Source organism: Pan paniscus, chromosome X (assembly GCF_029289425.2).
Source record: "Pan paniscus chromosome X, NHGRI_mPanPan1-v2.0_pri, whole genome shotgun sequence".
Taxonomy (NCBI): Eukaryota; Metazoa; Chordata; class Mammalia; order Primates; family Hominidae; genus Pan; species Pan paniscus.
The window spans coordinates 117,739,652-117,754,761 of record NC_073272.2 but is presented as its reverse complement, the minus strand read 5'-3'; the positions used below and the strand labels follow the sequence as shown (position 1 = coordinate 117,754,761).

The 15,110-nt window shown below is 38.4% G+C and overlaps 1 protein-coding gene across 2 annotated transcripts in view; it reads right to left on the bottom strand.

The window, feature by feature from the left end:
- WDR44 (WD repeat domain 44) overlaps positions 1 to 15,110 on the bottom strand; it is a 106,788-nt gene that overhangs the window by 55,902 nt on the left and 35,776 nt on the right. The window contains exons 3-6 of one of the 2 annotated variants that reach the window (XM_034949366.3): positions 9,355 to 9,429; positions 3,500 to 4,139; positions 2,589 to 2,719; positions 1,429 to 1,524 (exon numbers count right to left, since the gene is read on the bottom strand). In XM_034949366.3, coding sequence (XP_034805257.1) covers positions 1,429 to 1,524; positions 2,589 to 2,719; positions 3,500 to 4,139; positions 9,355 to 9,429 — 942 coding nt within the window. The remainder of the gene's footprint in view (positions 1 to 1,428; positions 1,525 to 2,588; positions 2,720 to 3,499; positions 4,140 to 9,354; positions 9,430 to 15,110) is intronic. The other variant, XM_034949367.3, reaches the window with a different exon arrangement.

Below are 15,110 nucleotides of genomic sequence, written 5' to 3'. Positions count from 1 at the left end.
TTAGTATATTCACAGAGTTGTACAACTATCGCCACTAAGTCAGAATATTTTCTGCACCCCAAAAGGAAATTCCCTACCCATTAGCAGTCACACCTCATTTCCCTTTCTTTTTAGCCCCTGGCAAATACCAATCTACTTTCTGTCTCTATAGATTTGCCTATTCCATACATTTCATATAAATCAAATCCTGTAATATATGGCCTTTTACGTCGGTTTCTTTAACTTAACATGATGTTTTCAAGGTTTATCCATGTTGTAGCATGTATCAGTACTTTATCCCTTCATTCCTTTTAATTGCTAAAAAAATATAACATGGTATGAATATACCACATTTTATTTATCCATCCAATCAGTGATGAACATTTGGGTTGTTTCCACTTTCTGGCTGTTATGAATGATGATGCTGTGAATATTTGTGTACATTTTTTTGTGTGAACATATGTTTTCATTTCTCATTGGTATATACAAAGGAACGGAATTGCTGGGTCATGGTAACACTATGTTTCACATTTTGAGGAACTGCCAAACTGTTTTCCAAAGTGCAATATTTTAAGAAATGTATTGTTTTAAAGAAACATAAACTAAGATTTTGCTGTAAAATTTAATTCTGAATAAGTTGGCTAATAGGTGCATACTAAGTTTTAATGATAAGAAACCATTAAAATAATAAAAAAATGTATTTTGGTATAACATGTATTCATAATATCAAGTTCTTTTATTATTATTATTATTATTTTAAATTTTTTTTCTTGAGACCGAGTCTTGCTCTGTCGCCCAGGTTGGAGTGCAGTGGTGTGATCTCAGCTCACTGCAACCTCCGCCTCCCAGGTTCAAGTGATTCTCCTGCCTCAGCCTCTGGGTAACTGGAATTACAGATGCACACCACCATGCCTGGCTAATTTTTGTATTTTTAGTAGAGACAGGGTTTTGCCATGTTGGCCAGGCTGGTCTCAAACTCCTGACCTCAAGTGACCTGCCCACCTTGGCCTCCCAAAGTGCTGGGATTACAGGAGTGAGCCACCACACCTGGCCTCAATATCAAGTTCTTTTAAAGCCCACTTTCTATAAAATATAAACCTTGCTTTCAATATATTTATTCCACTATGCAACACAGTGAAAGGGCAAGTTTAAGTCAGAGATGCTACATCCAGCATATCAACAAAGACAATCTTCAATTTTCATTTTTTCTTCTGTATTTTTTTTTGTGTGTAACAGCAATAAACTTAAAAAAAATTAAATTGTGGTAAACTACACATAACATAAAATTTACCATTTTAACCATTTTTAAGTGTATAGTTCTGGGTCATTAAGTACATTCACATTGTTATGCAACCATCATTACCATCCATCTCCAGAACGTTTTCATCTTCCCATTATGTTTTTTGTACTTTATGTTTTAAGAACAAGAACAAAAAAATCTATTTCTACCTCATCAGTAAGCTCTCTCCCAGAGTTGGATCTAGGTCTCTGAGGGCCCATCACTTCACCTGCTACAGTCTGCCCATCAGGTGCTTTTCCATTTTCCTGGAAATATAATTTTATAAGCAGAAATTAGACTGAATCAATTTCTATAAATTTTCAATTATTACCACATATAATTCTAAAGAATTTCATAATTCAGATAATGGAGTCTGCTGAAAACCTAAATGGAACATTACGTTTCAGTCCTTCATTTTTCCCAGCATGCTGAAAAACATTAGGAACCAAAACTATTGCTGCTCATGAAATAATGTCTTAGTATTCTTGAAAACAAATAAATGTTCTATTTGAACCTGGCCAAAAGGCATTTCTCTACTAAGACTGCTATTAATCTGGACTGTATGTGGCTACCTCAAAGGTAGAGGTCAGAAAACTTCTCTCTATAAAGAGCCATACAGTAAATATTTAAGGCATTTTTGTTCATATAGAGTCTCTGTCACATATTCTTCTTCTTATTTTAAACAACCTTTAAAAATGTAAAGAACATTCTTAGCTTGGGGAACCTCCCAAAGCAGGCCACTACTGACCCCTGCTCTAAGGCTATAACAAGACTATAGTGTCCTATATTCTAGTGTGGTAGCCTGGCCCACCACAGCTACCATGTAAGTAGCTCTGAGTCCCAGAATCTGGCTGTGGTAAAATTAATGTTATCAAGTCTTTTGTGTAGCCCGCTTCCTAGCATATAAAGTTTTTCTATGATTAGGAAAAGGAAATTATAAAAAAAAAAAAGTCTTCAATTCTGACCAATACAGGACAAACATAGACTATAGTTGGTGTTTATTAGTACCAATAATATTACAAATAGTAGCATCTGTCGTTTTTTGAATACCTATTACCTGCTAGATACTTGGCATATTTTAGCTCATTTCAAACCCTCAAGGAAGGACTTTTCCTCCATTTTATTGATGGGGCATCTGAGATCCAGATGCTAAACAGCTTGCTAGGCTCACCCAGTTAGCATGTAGCAGAGCTGATCAAGAGAAGTAAGGGGGTCAGGTTTGGAGGACAAAGAAAAATCTGGCATGGAGAATACAGAATAATCATCAACAAACCAGCCAGTTGCAGGGAGCTGATAAAGTCTATATGAAACAGAACACTAATTCACCAACCTGGGCAGTAACTATTTTATCTCCACTGGTAGCACTTGCCAAATCAAGAGAAGGCTGAGAATCCTTAACCGTACTTTCTGAAGCCATGCTTGCGGTTAGGAGAGAATCAGACGTAATATTCTCTTTGGGAACTGCAATGATAATAACAACAACAATAACAACTCTTTTTGTTTGATTCTTGTAACAACCCTGTGAGGAAAGTGGCTTGATTACTCTCATTTCCTATACAGGGAAACCATGGTTCAAACAAGTTATTTAATTTCCTCAAGACTATACAGCTCATACAAAAAAAAGATGCAGGACTTGAATTCAGACTTTAGGTCTCCAAATCCCAAGTTTTTTTCACCATGCCACTCTCTCTCAGATGGCAACAGAATTGAAAGTTTGAAGTCTGCTGAAGTGTTCAATTACAGTAAAGTAATTTTCACCAATGTAAACATTTTTACATTTTGTCTATTACTAAAGAAATAATTTTAATAACTTGGTTGCCAGTGAGTTTTTTAATAAAGTGAAATAAAAGCAGAAAGGTAAACAGTTTCAACTCCAAAATTTCACCACAAAGAGTTATTTCTCTCTTTTTTTTTTTTTTTGAGACAAGATTTCACTCTGATCACCCAGGCTGGAGTGCAATGGCGCGACCTTGGCTCACTGCAGTCTCTGCCTCCCAGGCCCAAGCAATTCTCCTGCCTCAGCCTCCCAAGTAGCTGGGACTACAGGCGCGTGCCACCATGGCCAGCTAATTTTTGTATTTTTTTTTGTTGTTGTTGTTCAGATGGGGTTTCGCCATGTTGCCCAGGCTGGTCTTGAACTGAGCTCAAGCGATCCGCCCGCCTTGGCCTCCCAAAGTGCTGGGATTACAGGCGTGAGCCACTGTGCCCAACCAACAGAGTGATTTCTCAATTAATACTTGCCATCTATATCAGGAGTTTTCAGAGTCTCAAATTCCAATTCGCTTTTCCTTTTTCTTGGTGGTGGAGCAGGTCGAGATGGAGGTGGGGGTCTAGGAGGTGGGAAATTAGTTGGAGGAGGTGGGCGTGCTGGAACAGGCTTCTTTGTACTAGCCACTATATCAGGCTCTGGAGTAAGGTGTCTTGGGGGTTTGGCAGGGGCCACTTCTTCCACAGCGGCAAAATCTTTAGTAGATAAGGAGTCTGAGGACACAGGCTCTAAAACATCACCACCTCCTTTGACTTCCACTGCTTCCTTGTTCAATACTTCTGTTTCAGTTTCAAGCACATTAAGCTGCTCAGTTGAACTTGTTTGAGTTAACTTCGTGGTTTCATCTACTGGTTTCTCACAGGTTTCATCAGAAGGAAAGCATTTTTTTAATTCTAATTCAGTCTCTTCAAATGTATTCTGACTCTCTGCCTTTTGGGATTCTTCCGGTAGTACTTGATCTATGGCTAACAGTCCGGGTATATTGCTCAGATCTGTTCTAGCCACAATAGGACTGGCAGTAGCTTGATCAGAGAGTTCCTTTCCTTTGGAATCCAAAGAGTCATCTTCAAGCTGTAGTACTTTCTGACTCTCCTCAATAATACTTTCAATAATCTGATGAAAGGGTTAAAAGTAGTTTTTAAAAATGAAGCTATTTATAAGAACACAGTAACAGCTAATCATTTACATAGTACTTAGTATGTGCCAGGCAATGTTCTTAACACTTTACATATTTTAATCTTTACAACAACCTTATGAGATTCTACTCCTACTGTCACCATTTTACAAATTAGGGAACTAATCAAATGATTTGTCCAAGGTCACAAAGCTAGTAAGTGATGAAGCAGGTATAAACCCAGGGAGTTTGATTCCAGCATCTATACTCTTAACCCTCATAATAGCAAATTTGTGTTAATACTTAGGTACAAAAGATCAAATAACCCTGTAAAATCAAGTTCAATCCTAAACTTACATTAAGACTCAATATCCTGATTCATTTACATATTTATGCCAAACTTGTTGTAATACCAGCCTAATGGTTTGAGCCTACTTAACCAAACCACGATAATCCAAATCCCCAGGAGAAGAATTCAAGTTGTTTAGCTCTGAACTCAAGCTTATGACCCAAAAATCAGCAGATGCAGGGAGATTAACATTCTTAAACAGACTACACCTAAACTCCACTATTTGGACTGATGGCAGGACCATGAAAAGAGTTCAAATACCCAGTCCACCTTGTCTTTTCCCTTCCTTTCTTTTTCTTTTTTGAAATGGAGTCTCACTCTGTCACCCAGGCTGGAGTGCAGTGGCACGATCTTGGCTCACTGCAACCTCCGCCCCCCAGGTTCAAGCAATTCTCCTGCCTCAGCCTCCCTAGAAGCTGAGATTACAGGTGTGTGCCCCACGCCGGGATAATTTTTGTATTTTTAGTAGAGACGAGGTTTCACCATGTTGGCCAGGCTGGTCTTTAACTCCCGACCTCATGTGATCCACCTGCCTCAGCCTCCCAAAGTGCTGGGATTACAGGCATGAGCCACTGCGCCTGGCCCCCTTTCTTATATGTAGCTTAAAATATAAACAGGCTTTCTATTATCTTCTGCCAACATTTAGAATATATTTTCTCCCCAGTCTTGTCATTACTAATATTAAATCTCCCAGATCACTTATCCTGCCACCATGTCCAACCATGAACAACTTCTGCTTTCTCAATTCCCTGGCTTCAGAAAGTTAACAGAATGCATCATAGAACCATCCTAATCTGGTTTACTACAATTTCATGCTAACTTGAACTGGGTATTACTGCTGCTCAGTAATATTCATCCCTGATTTCTTAGCATGTTCTATATGTTAGTTTTTCTCAAACTTCAAATTGTTAACCTTAGAAATTACCTTGCTTTCACCAAAACTAACCAGAGTCCAACCAATTTGTCAATTAGGTGGTTACTGAGCACTGAGAACCTCAGTGATAACAGTGATAACAGAAGTCATATTACAATGGATTTGAGATCGAATAAGAGGTGAAGATACAGAGACATTAGCACGGTCTGAGTTTTCAAAAAGCTTAGCTATAAATGCAAAAAGACTTCGATAAAGTGACCCAGCACTTTTATAACCTGAAGGGAAGGAACTACTGGAAAAGAAGATAACAGAGCAATGTTCTGGAAAAGAAAGGAAAGAAGGCCTACTGTGTATAAGACCTAGTATACACATTCTCATTTAATTGTCATACAGGCCTTTGGGTTAGGTAGCTGGATTACCTCCCCCAAATAGCAGGACTCTGAGGTAAAGGCTTTAAGAATTTTGCCAGTCCCACAATTAGTAAGCTACAAAGCCAAAACTGAAATCCAGGTCTTACTTAAAAATCCAGTGATCTTTGTATTATACCACACTACTTTGGACAGAAAACAAGAATACTAAATCTTCAGTGATGGATGACATGAAAAAAAAGGTAAGAAATAACAATGAATATGTAGGTAAAGGAAGTGAAAGATGATACAAAGGAATGGATTCAGGCTTTTTAGCCTCTAATATTTACGTGGAGTAGGAAACAAGGTTATCGGCTGAAAGTGAGGGGGATGTGAGTGGGTACAGTGAGCATGAGGTGAGTATAAAGGTTTGAAATAATCACTACACATAATGGAAATGTCTGTGCCACAAGAGGGGTCAAAATGAGGTTGAAAATGCATCTTCCCCAATCCCTTATCTGAGAATAATCTCTCCCTCCTCTGCACTTCTATTATTATTCTTACTGTTCAGTATAGTATGAACTATAATACAAATACAGAGCTGTATATAGGCTAGCTCTATTTATTTTCTCTACACCAGATAATTAGTACCTGGAGAGAAAGGTCCATGTTTTTTGCCTCTTGATATGCCTCATGACACCTTCTTATGGTGCCTAGCCCTGTCATTTTTTTCTGGATTTTAGGAAATAGTGAAAACGGAAAGACTAAGAGAACAATGAGAACCAAGACACACATAGAGATGATTATGCTAAAGCATTGTTTGCTGCAAAAAGCTCACTGTGACCGGACGCGGTGACTTATGCTTGTAATCCCAGTACTTTGGGAGGCTGAGGTGGGCGGATCAACTGAGGTCAGGAGTTCAAAACCAGCCTGGCCAACATGGTGAAACCCCATCTCTACTAAAAATACAAAATAAATAAATAAATAAATATAAAAAATTAGCCTGGCGTGGTGGTGTGTTGGTGTAAACCCAGCTACTCGGGAGGCTGAGGCAGAAGAATTGCTTCAACCCAGGAGGTGGAGGTTGCAGTGAGCTGAGATCACACCACTGCACTCTAGCCTGGGCAACAGAGCAAGACTCAAGTCTCAAAAAATAAATAAATAAATAAATAAAAAGCAGACAGTTTAGTATGACATAAGGCATTCCTATAATCCAGCCCTAACTTTGCTCTCTAGGCTCATCCTCAAATGTTCTGCACATTCCCCACCTCCATGCCTTCAGTAATGCCTTTCCTCTCCCATCTTAGCCTGGCCAAATCCTTTTTTTTTTTTTTTTTTTTAAGAGGGAGTCTAGCTCTGTCGCCAGGCTGGAGTGCAGTGGCGCAATTTCAGCTCACTGCAACCTCTGCCTCCAGGTTCAAGCGATTCTCCTGCCTCAGCCTCCCAAGTAGCTGGGACTACAGGGACACGCCACCACGCCCAGCTAATTTTTGTATTTTTAGTAGAGATGGGGTTTCTCCATGTTGGTCAGGCTGGTCTCGAACTCCCGACCTCAGGTGATCCGCCTGCCTCGGCCTCCCAAAGTGCTGGGATTATAGGCGTCAGCCACCGTGCCCGGCCTAGCCTGTCCAAATCTTATGCATTCATTAAGAACCAGCTCAGGTGCTACCTCCTCCATGAAGTCATCTTCATTCCTACCCCCAAGCAAGAAGTCTCCTTCCCTTTGTGTTCTTACAATAGTTTCTAAGTTTATTTGAATACTTACTGCATTTAGTTTTGTGTTTATCCAATTTCTTCTACTAAAATGTAAGTTACTCGAGAGCAGAGTATGCCCTCGTCCAGGGTATATCCCCATAGCCTTTATCATTAGTGATTCATACTTAATTCAACTGAAAAGGCTAGAACTTAAAAAGTGATTATTTAGAATCTTAAACCTCATTCTGCTCCACAGTGTTTTCTCACTACTGTTTAAACTTCTAAACTCTCCTTAAAATCATCTTTTTTCCCCACTAACTATAGATAGTTATACATTTGTAATTTATCCTAAGAAAAACATTCTTTAAAAAATAAGAAAAGCTATAGTGGAAAAAACAGGAATATTTTAAGTTTCAACAATAAAAATGGCTAGATAACATTGTAATCCATTTACTTGATGGAATCTGATGCATCTGGGTACAGAACTCATATAGAAGTATGAGGAAAATCTAAAAATGGTAAGAGTAAAAGACAGAATATAAAATTCTACCTACACTACAATTAGGCAGAAAAATGTATGCTAATGGATGAGGACCAGAAGGAAATGCTGAAAAATCAAGACACCTGTGTGTTACAGTATAGAATTATAGGCAATTTCTTATTTTTTTTAAAAAATGGTTCAATTCCTGTTATGTACACTGCTATGCAATCCACCATTCGTCCCAAAAGGGAACATTTTTCCTTTAAAGGAAAAAGTATGATCAATATTAAAATATGTGGTCTCGCTGGGCACAGTGTTGCACACCTATAATCCCAGCACTTTGGGAGGCTGAGGTGGGTGGATTGCCTGAGCTCAGAATTTCAAGACCAGCCTGGGAAACATGGCAAAACCTTGTCTCTATAAAATATACAAAAATTATCCAGGCATGGTGGCATACACCTGTAGTCCCAGCTACTCAGGAGGGTGAGGTGGGAGGATCACTTGAGTCCAGGAGGTGGAGGCTACAGTGAGCCATGATTGTGCCACTGCACTCTAGCTTGGGCGACAGAGTGAGACCCTGACTCAAATAAAAAAAAAATGTAGTCCATTAAATTTCTAAATTCCATAAGGATAGAACAGTGGTTTTCCATTAGGGGTTATTTTGTTCCATACCCCTTCCCAGACATCTGGAGATATATTTGGTTGTCATAATTGGGAGTTGAGGATGCTATTGGCATCTAGTAAGTAGAAGCTGGGGATACTGCTAAAACATCTTACAATGCACACAACAGGCCTTCCCCTACCCTCTATTAGCCCAAAATGTCGAGTGCCAGTACTGGAGAAACTCTGGGGTGGAGAATGTGTCATTTTGTTAGCCTCTGGAAACCCACTGGCTAGAACATTGCCTAGGGCACAGAAAACACTTAAAACTTGTATAAATGAATAAAAACACACCATCCTGTCTTTCTCCTTGAGTTTTATCCTGATACTGTAAACTGCCCATTTTCAAAATACTGATCTTGTGCTCAGTCTCTTCTAGTAAACCAACCTTTGAAGCTTCATAGCATCAATTTTTTAAAAGGTATCAGGTACTATCAGAGTAAGGACTTCTTATAACTTCTGATTCCTAAAGACATCAGAATGTTGCTGCACTGAGCTTTTCAATACCCATAACTCCTGGTAGTAACCTCAAGAAGAGTTAGGGCTTATTCTGATAAAAATACGAGAACAAAAAATAAAAGCATTTTACAAAATATTGTCTCAAGGATAAATTACCAATTAGAATATGAAAAGGACTTCTAAAAAGACTGAAATGTCTTCAACCACAAATGTGACAGATTCATGAAACATTTGCTGAACATCAGCCATGTACAGAGCGCTACACTAAAAGAATATAAAAGCTGTTTGAAATATACCATATAAATATGATGTCTGCTATAAACTAATATTGACATTGTATCTTTCCAACCTTTTTAGACACATCTTGTTTCAATTCTTGTACAGGGGACTCATTTCCAACTTTGTATGCAGTGTTCTCTGTTTCCTGTTTGAAAAAGAAAAGAAATAGAGACCAAATGATGACATCTTTTCTTTAAAAATATGCTTTAAAGGGGTACAAATGAGAAAATGTAGCATTAATAAATCAAAGGCCCTTAAAGGGCTTTGATTTCTTCTTCTTCTTCTTTTTTTTTTTTTTGAGACAGAGTTTTACTCTGTCACCCAGGCTGGAGTGCAGTGGCACAATCTTGGCTCACTGCAACCTCTGCTTCCCGGGTTCAAGTGATTCTCCTGCCTCAGCCTCCCGAGTAGCTGGGATTATAGGCGCGTGCCACCACACCTGGCTAATTTTTGTAATTTTAGTAGAGACAGAGTTTCACCTTGTTGGCCAGGCTGGTCTTGAACTCCTGACCTCAAGTGATCTACCCACCTCAGCCTCCCAAAGTGCTGGGATTATAGGTGTGAGCCACTGTGCCCGGCCTAAAGGGCTTAGATTTCTGAATACTGATAGATGCTCAGAAATTTTATGCCAAATGGGACAATGTAATTTGCATAAGAAAGTTACCCATCAGCAATATTCTATTATTCTGCAATAGGATATTTACCTTTAAATGTGAAAACTTGCTCAACTTTTTAACATTAAAAAACTGTAATGGACGATAAGAACTTCTACGTACTTTTATAGCTAAAAAGGATTAAGGATTTAAGCAAGGGGCTGAATAAAAATTGTTATTTTCCCCAAAGCATTGCTCCATAAATATGCACAAATACAAAAGTATATAACACAGAAAACCACATTCAGGGAATAGTTTTCTTAAAATTCTACATGCTTTAGATAAAAGAAATCAAGACTTAACCAGAAGTTAAATGAAGCCCCTAAAAAAACTATGAAAAAAGATGAAAAAAATTAAACCCACCAAAAATACATATATATCTACGTATACATTTATATACACATACGTACATATATATATATATTTGGGAGGTTAGAAATGGATACTGCATTTCTGCTGGAAAAAATTAGGGTAAAATAAGACAATCATATATTTGCAAATCTCAATACAATACTCTTCTCAATCTTAAGTTGTCTATTTATAGAAGCACAGCAATTTGAATGCTACTCTTGATACTGAGGAAAAAAAACCATAATTCTTTGTGCACATCACAGAGTTTGTTAGAGGAAGGTCATTATAACCATTTTAGACAGATAAAGGACTCAAGGCACATTAATTATTTAGGTGGCACTTATACAAGTATCAGGATATGATCACAATAGGCTCAATAATGAAATTACTCCAGAGATTATTAAAATGTTAAAGATTTAACGTGCCAGTGAAATTTCTGTAGGACTTGCAATATCTTCGAGCACTGAATTCCTCCCCCAGAATTTGGAGAATACTACCAATCTTACACAGATTCTTCTAGAAAAAAAAAAATGTTTCATGGACTCTTAAGTATCAGATAAAATCCAAACAGTACCAAGGCCCATGAAGGCCTAAACATGACATAGCCTCTGCCTACATTTTTGATATCTTCTACACTCCTCATCTCCCTCTCATATCACTCCCCGACAATTACATTCTGGCCAATAGGATGATTCCTTGCCATTAGGGTCATAGCTCAAGTGCTATTTTATCAGAAAATACTTCCCTGACCATCTCAAAATAGCCTTAGCTGACTCCTTAACTTTCTATCACATTATCCTATTTTTCTTTTTTTTTTTAACTTTAAGTTCAGGGGTACATGTGCAGATTTGTTACATAGGTAAACTTGTGTCATGGGGTTTTGTTGTACAGATTATTTCATCACCCAGGTATTAAGCCTAGTACACATTAGTCATTTTTCCTGATCCTCTCCCTCCTCCCACCCTTCACCCTCTGATAGGCCCCAACATGTGTTATTCCCCTCTATGGGTTCATGTGTCCACATCATTTAGCTCCCACCTATAAGTGAGAACATGCAGTATTTGGTTTTCTGTTCCTGCATTAATTTGCTAAGGATAATGGCCTCCAGCTCCATCCATGGCCCTGCAAAGGACATGATCTCGTTCTTTTTTATGGCTGCATAGTATTCCATGGTGTATATGTACCACATTTTCTTTATCCAGTCTATCATTGATGGGCATTTAGGTTGATTCCATGTCTTTGCTATTGTGAATAGTGCTGCAATGAACATGTGTGTGCATGTGTCTTTATAATAGAATGATTTATATTCCTTTGGGTATATACCCAGTAATGGGATTGAGGAGAGGATGTCAAACTATCCCTGTTTGCAGACAACATGATCTTATATCTAGATAACCCATAGTCTCAGCCCAAAAGATTCTTAAGCTGATAAACAACTTCAACAAAGTCTCAGGATACAAAATAAATGTGCAAAAATCACTAGCATTATTATACACTAATAACAGCCAAGCAGAGAGCCAAATCAGGAATAAACTCCCATCATTTGCAATTGCCACGAAAAGAAAATACCTAGGAATACAGCTAACTAGGGAGGTGAAAGGAGAACTACAAACCACTGCTCAAAGAAACCAGAGATGACACAAACAAATGGAAAAACATTCCAAGCTCATGGATAGGAAGAATCAATATCGTTAAAATGGCCACACTGCCCAAGGCAATTTATAGACTTAATGCCATTACTATTAAACTACCACTGAGATTCTTCACAGAACTAGAAAATTTTATTTTAAAATTCATAGGGAACCAAAAAAGAGCCTGAATAGCCAAGGCAAATCCTAAGCAAAAAGAACAAAGCTGGAGGCATCATGCTACCCGACTTCAAACTATGCTACAGTGCTACAGTTACCAAACAGCATGGTACTGGTACAAAAAGAGACACACAGACCAATAGAACAGAATAGAGAATACAGAAATAAGACCGCACACCTACAACTATCTGATCTTCGACAAACCTGATGAAAACAAAGAATGGGGAAAGGCTTCCCTACTCAATAAATGGTGCTGGGAAAACATTATCCTATTTTACTTCATTGCACTTATCGTTCGAAATGACCTTATTTACTTGCTTATTTTTTGTCTCTTCCCTGTCCCACTAGAATGTAAGCTCCATGAGAGATGGACCTTGTTTGTTCTATCTACAGTTTGTTCAGTACCTAAAACAGTGTCCAGCACTAAATAATCATTTGCTGAATGAATGTTGAATGATGCATGCTCTGTTTTTTCTTCAGTTAATACATACATCTTAAGTTTACATAGGCTTTAATTGGATCCTGGTTTTATACGAAAGAAGGCCGGGCACAGGCTGAAACCCGGAGTTTGAGACCAGCCTGGGCAACACAGTGAGACCTCGCCTCTAAAAAAAATAATAATTAGCCAAGCATGGTGGTATGTGCCTGCAGTCCCAGCTACTCTGGAGGTTGTTGTGGGAGGACTACTTGAGCCTAGGAGCCTGAGGCTGCAGTGAGCTATGATAATGCCACTGCATTCCAGCCTGGGAAAGAAAGCAAGACCCTGTCTCAAAAAAAAAAAAAAAAAAAAAAGAAATTAAAAAAAAGAAATAAAAATCTAACCAAGACCAATTGATAAGATAACCCTGACAAGGTGGAGAGAGAATACTTGGAAGCTGATCACCATTAAGAGAATACTTGGTCCAGCCTGGGACAGAGCGAGACTCTGTCTCCAAAAAAAAAAAAAAAAAAAAAAAAAAGAATACTTGGAAGCTGATCACCATTAAAAATAGTTGATGCTCTCAGCAGAACGGGGTCCGCAGGAAAAAAGAAAAAAATAAATAAATAACAGTTAATGCATATTAGAGAAACACCTTCAACTGTCCTACTAATTATTTTTATCCAATTATTTTCTAATAACTGCTTATCAGTAGGAAAATCAGAAGCATTGTACAGCATAATTCTGTGGATATTTTCCCTAAATTAAGCTACATAAAATTACACATTAATAATCTTTGGACCTCAATTTGATTAACTGATTTTTAGAAGCAGGGTCTCGCAGTTGCCCAGGCTGGAATGCAGCCATCCTCCCACCTTAGCATCCCAAAGTGTTGGGATAACAGGCGTGAGTCACTGCACTTGGCCTATGTGTCACTGCACTCGGCCTATGTGTCACTGCACTCGGCCTAATTTGTTTCAATTATTTACTTATAAAAGATTAACATTCCTACACTAGCCAAAACTGCCAAGCAGTGATCAGACTTCTATTTTATTTGGCTTTAACAAAACTCTCTTGGAGTCTGAACTTTTAAAAGATAGTAACTCCTAAGGTACTCTGCTGTTTTAAGTCACAAGTTTAAAGGAGTGATATGGCACCTACCAGAGGGCCTGATCTCCAGAGAAGACTTCTTAATAAAATCAGACTTAGGATATATAGTCAATTATGATTCTCTCTCAGTGATGTATAAGATCCAGGTCCTTCTAACACCTTGATCAGGCTTTTGGGACAAAGGAATGGAAGCCAAGCATGTGTCCACAGACAACCAATGCCAACTTAGCTATACTTGAGACAGTCCATTACCTACTTCTGGTGATGTGCTGACCCATTATTAAAATGCAGTACTTACTAAATCCCAGCTTCCCTACTATTAGGCAATTTCTCTAACTCCTATCTATCACGGTATCAAAAATTTGCTTCCTTAAAAGGTATGGTAGCTTATTCAATTTTCAGCAATTCATATAACAGTTACCTCCACCTGTGTTGGATATTACAGAGCTGTCTATAACCCCCCTGCAGTATTTGGTTATAAGAGTTCAGCTTTTTAATTTTAATAAGTACACCCCACAAAGTATTTGTATGAAAGTGATCTACACTCACAGAAATCTTCATTATTACCTACTAAAGAACATTAAGCTAAAAACATTAATTATAGAAAAATTCAGGTAACTGGTAATTTTTAGTAGTAAGGGAAGGGAAGCTACTAAAGTGAAATTTTTAAAAAAAGGAGAAAAACTTATAAATGTGACTTCCACTCTTTTTTTGCTGAGAAAATTGTTTTAAAAAGTAAACAACTCTTAAATCGCTGTCATATCCATACATCCACTCCTTTCAATGCTGTTCCCTTTGTTGGAGTCTCATGTCTTGACATTTTAACTGCCTCTTGACAGCTTTCTTTGCACCTAAGTCTTTTTCCTCCAAACTTTCTTCCACCCTTCCACCAGTTTTCTTAATTCCCGAGCAAAAACAAACAAACAAACAAACAGAAAAACCACCTTGGCAGCACAGCTGTAAGACATATAAAAGTTGACTTTTTAAATGTCCCACTTTAGGCCTGGCACAGTGACTCATTCATGTAATCCCAATGCTTTGGGAGGCCAAGGGAGGAGGATAGCTTGAGGCCAGGAGTTTCAGACCAGTCTGGACAACCTAGCAAGACCCTATCTCTAAAAAATAAAAATAAAATAAAATAGCTGGGTGTGGGGTTTGAGTCTGTAGTCCTAGCTACTTGGGAGTCTCAGGTGGGAGGAGTCCTTGAGACCAGGAGTTCGAGGTTATAGTGAGCTGTGATTGTGCCATTGCATTCTTGCCTGGGTGACAGAGTGAGACCTTCAAAAAACAAAAATATCCTGGTCGGGCCCAGTGGCTCATGCCTATAATCCCAGCACTTTGGGATGTTGAGGTGGGCAGATCACTTGAGGTCATTTGAGACCAGTGTGGCCAACATGGTGAAACCCCATCTCTACTAAAAATACAAAAATTAGCTGGGTGTGGTGGCGGGCGCCTATAATCCTAGCTACTTGGGAGGCTGAGGCAG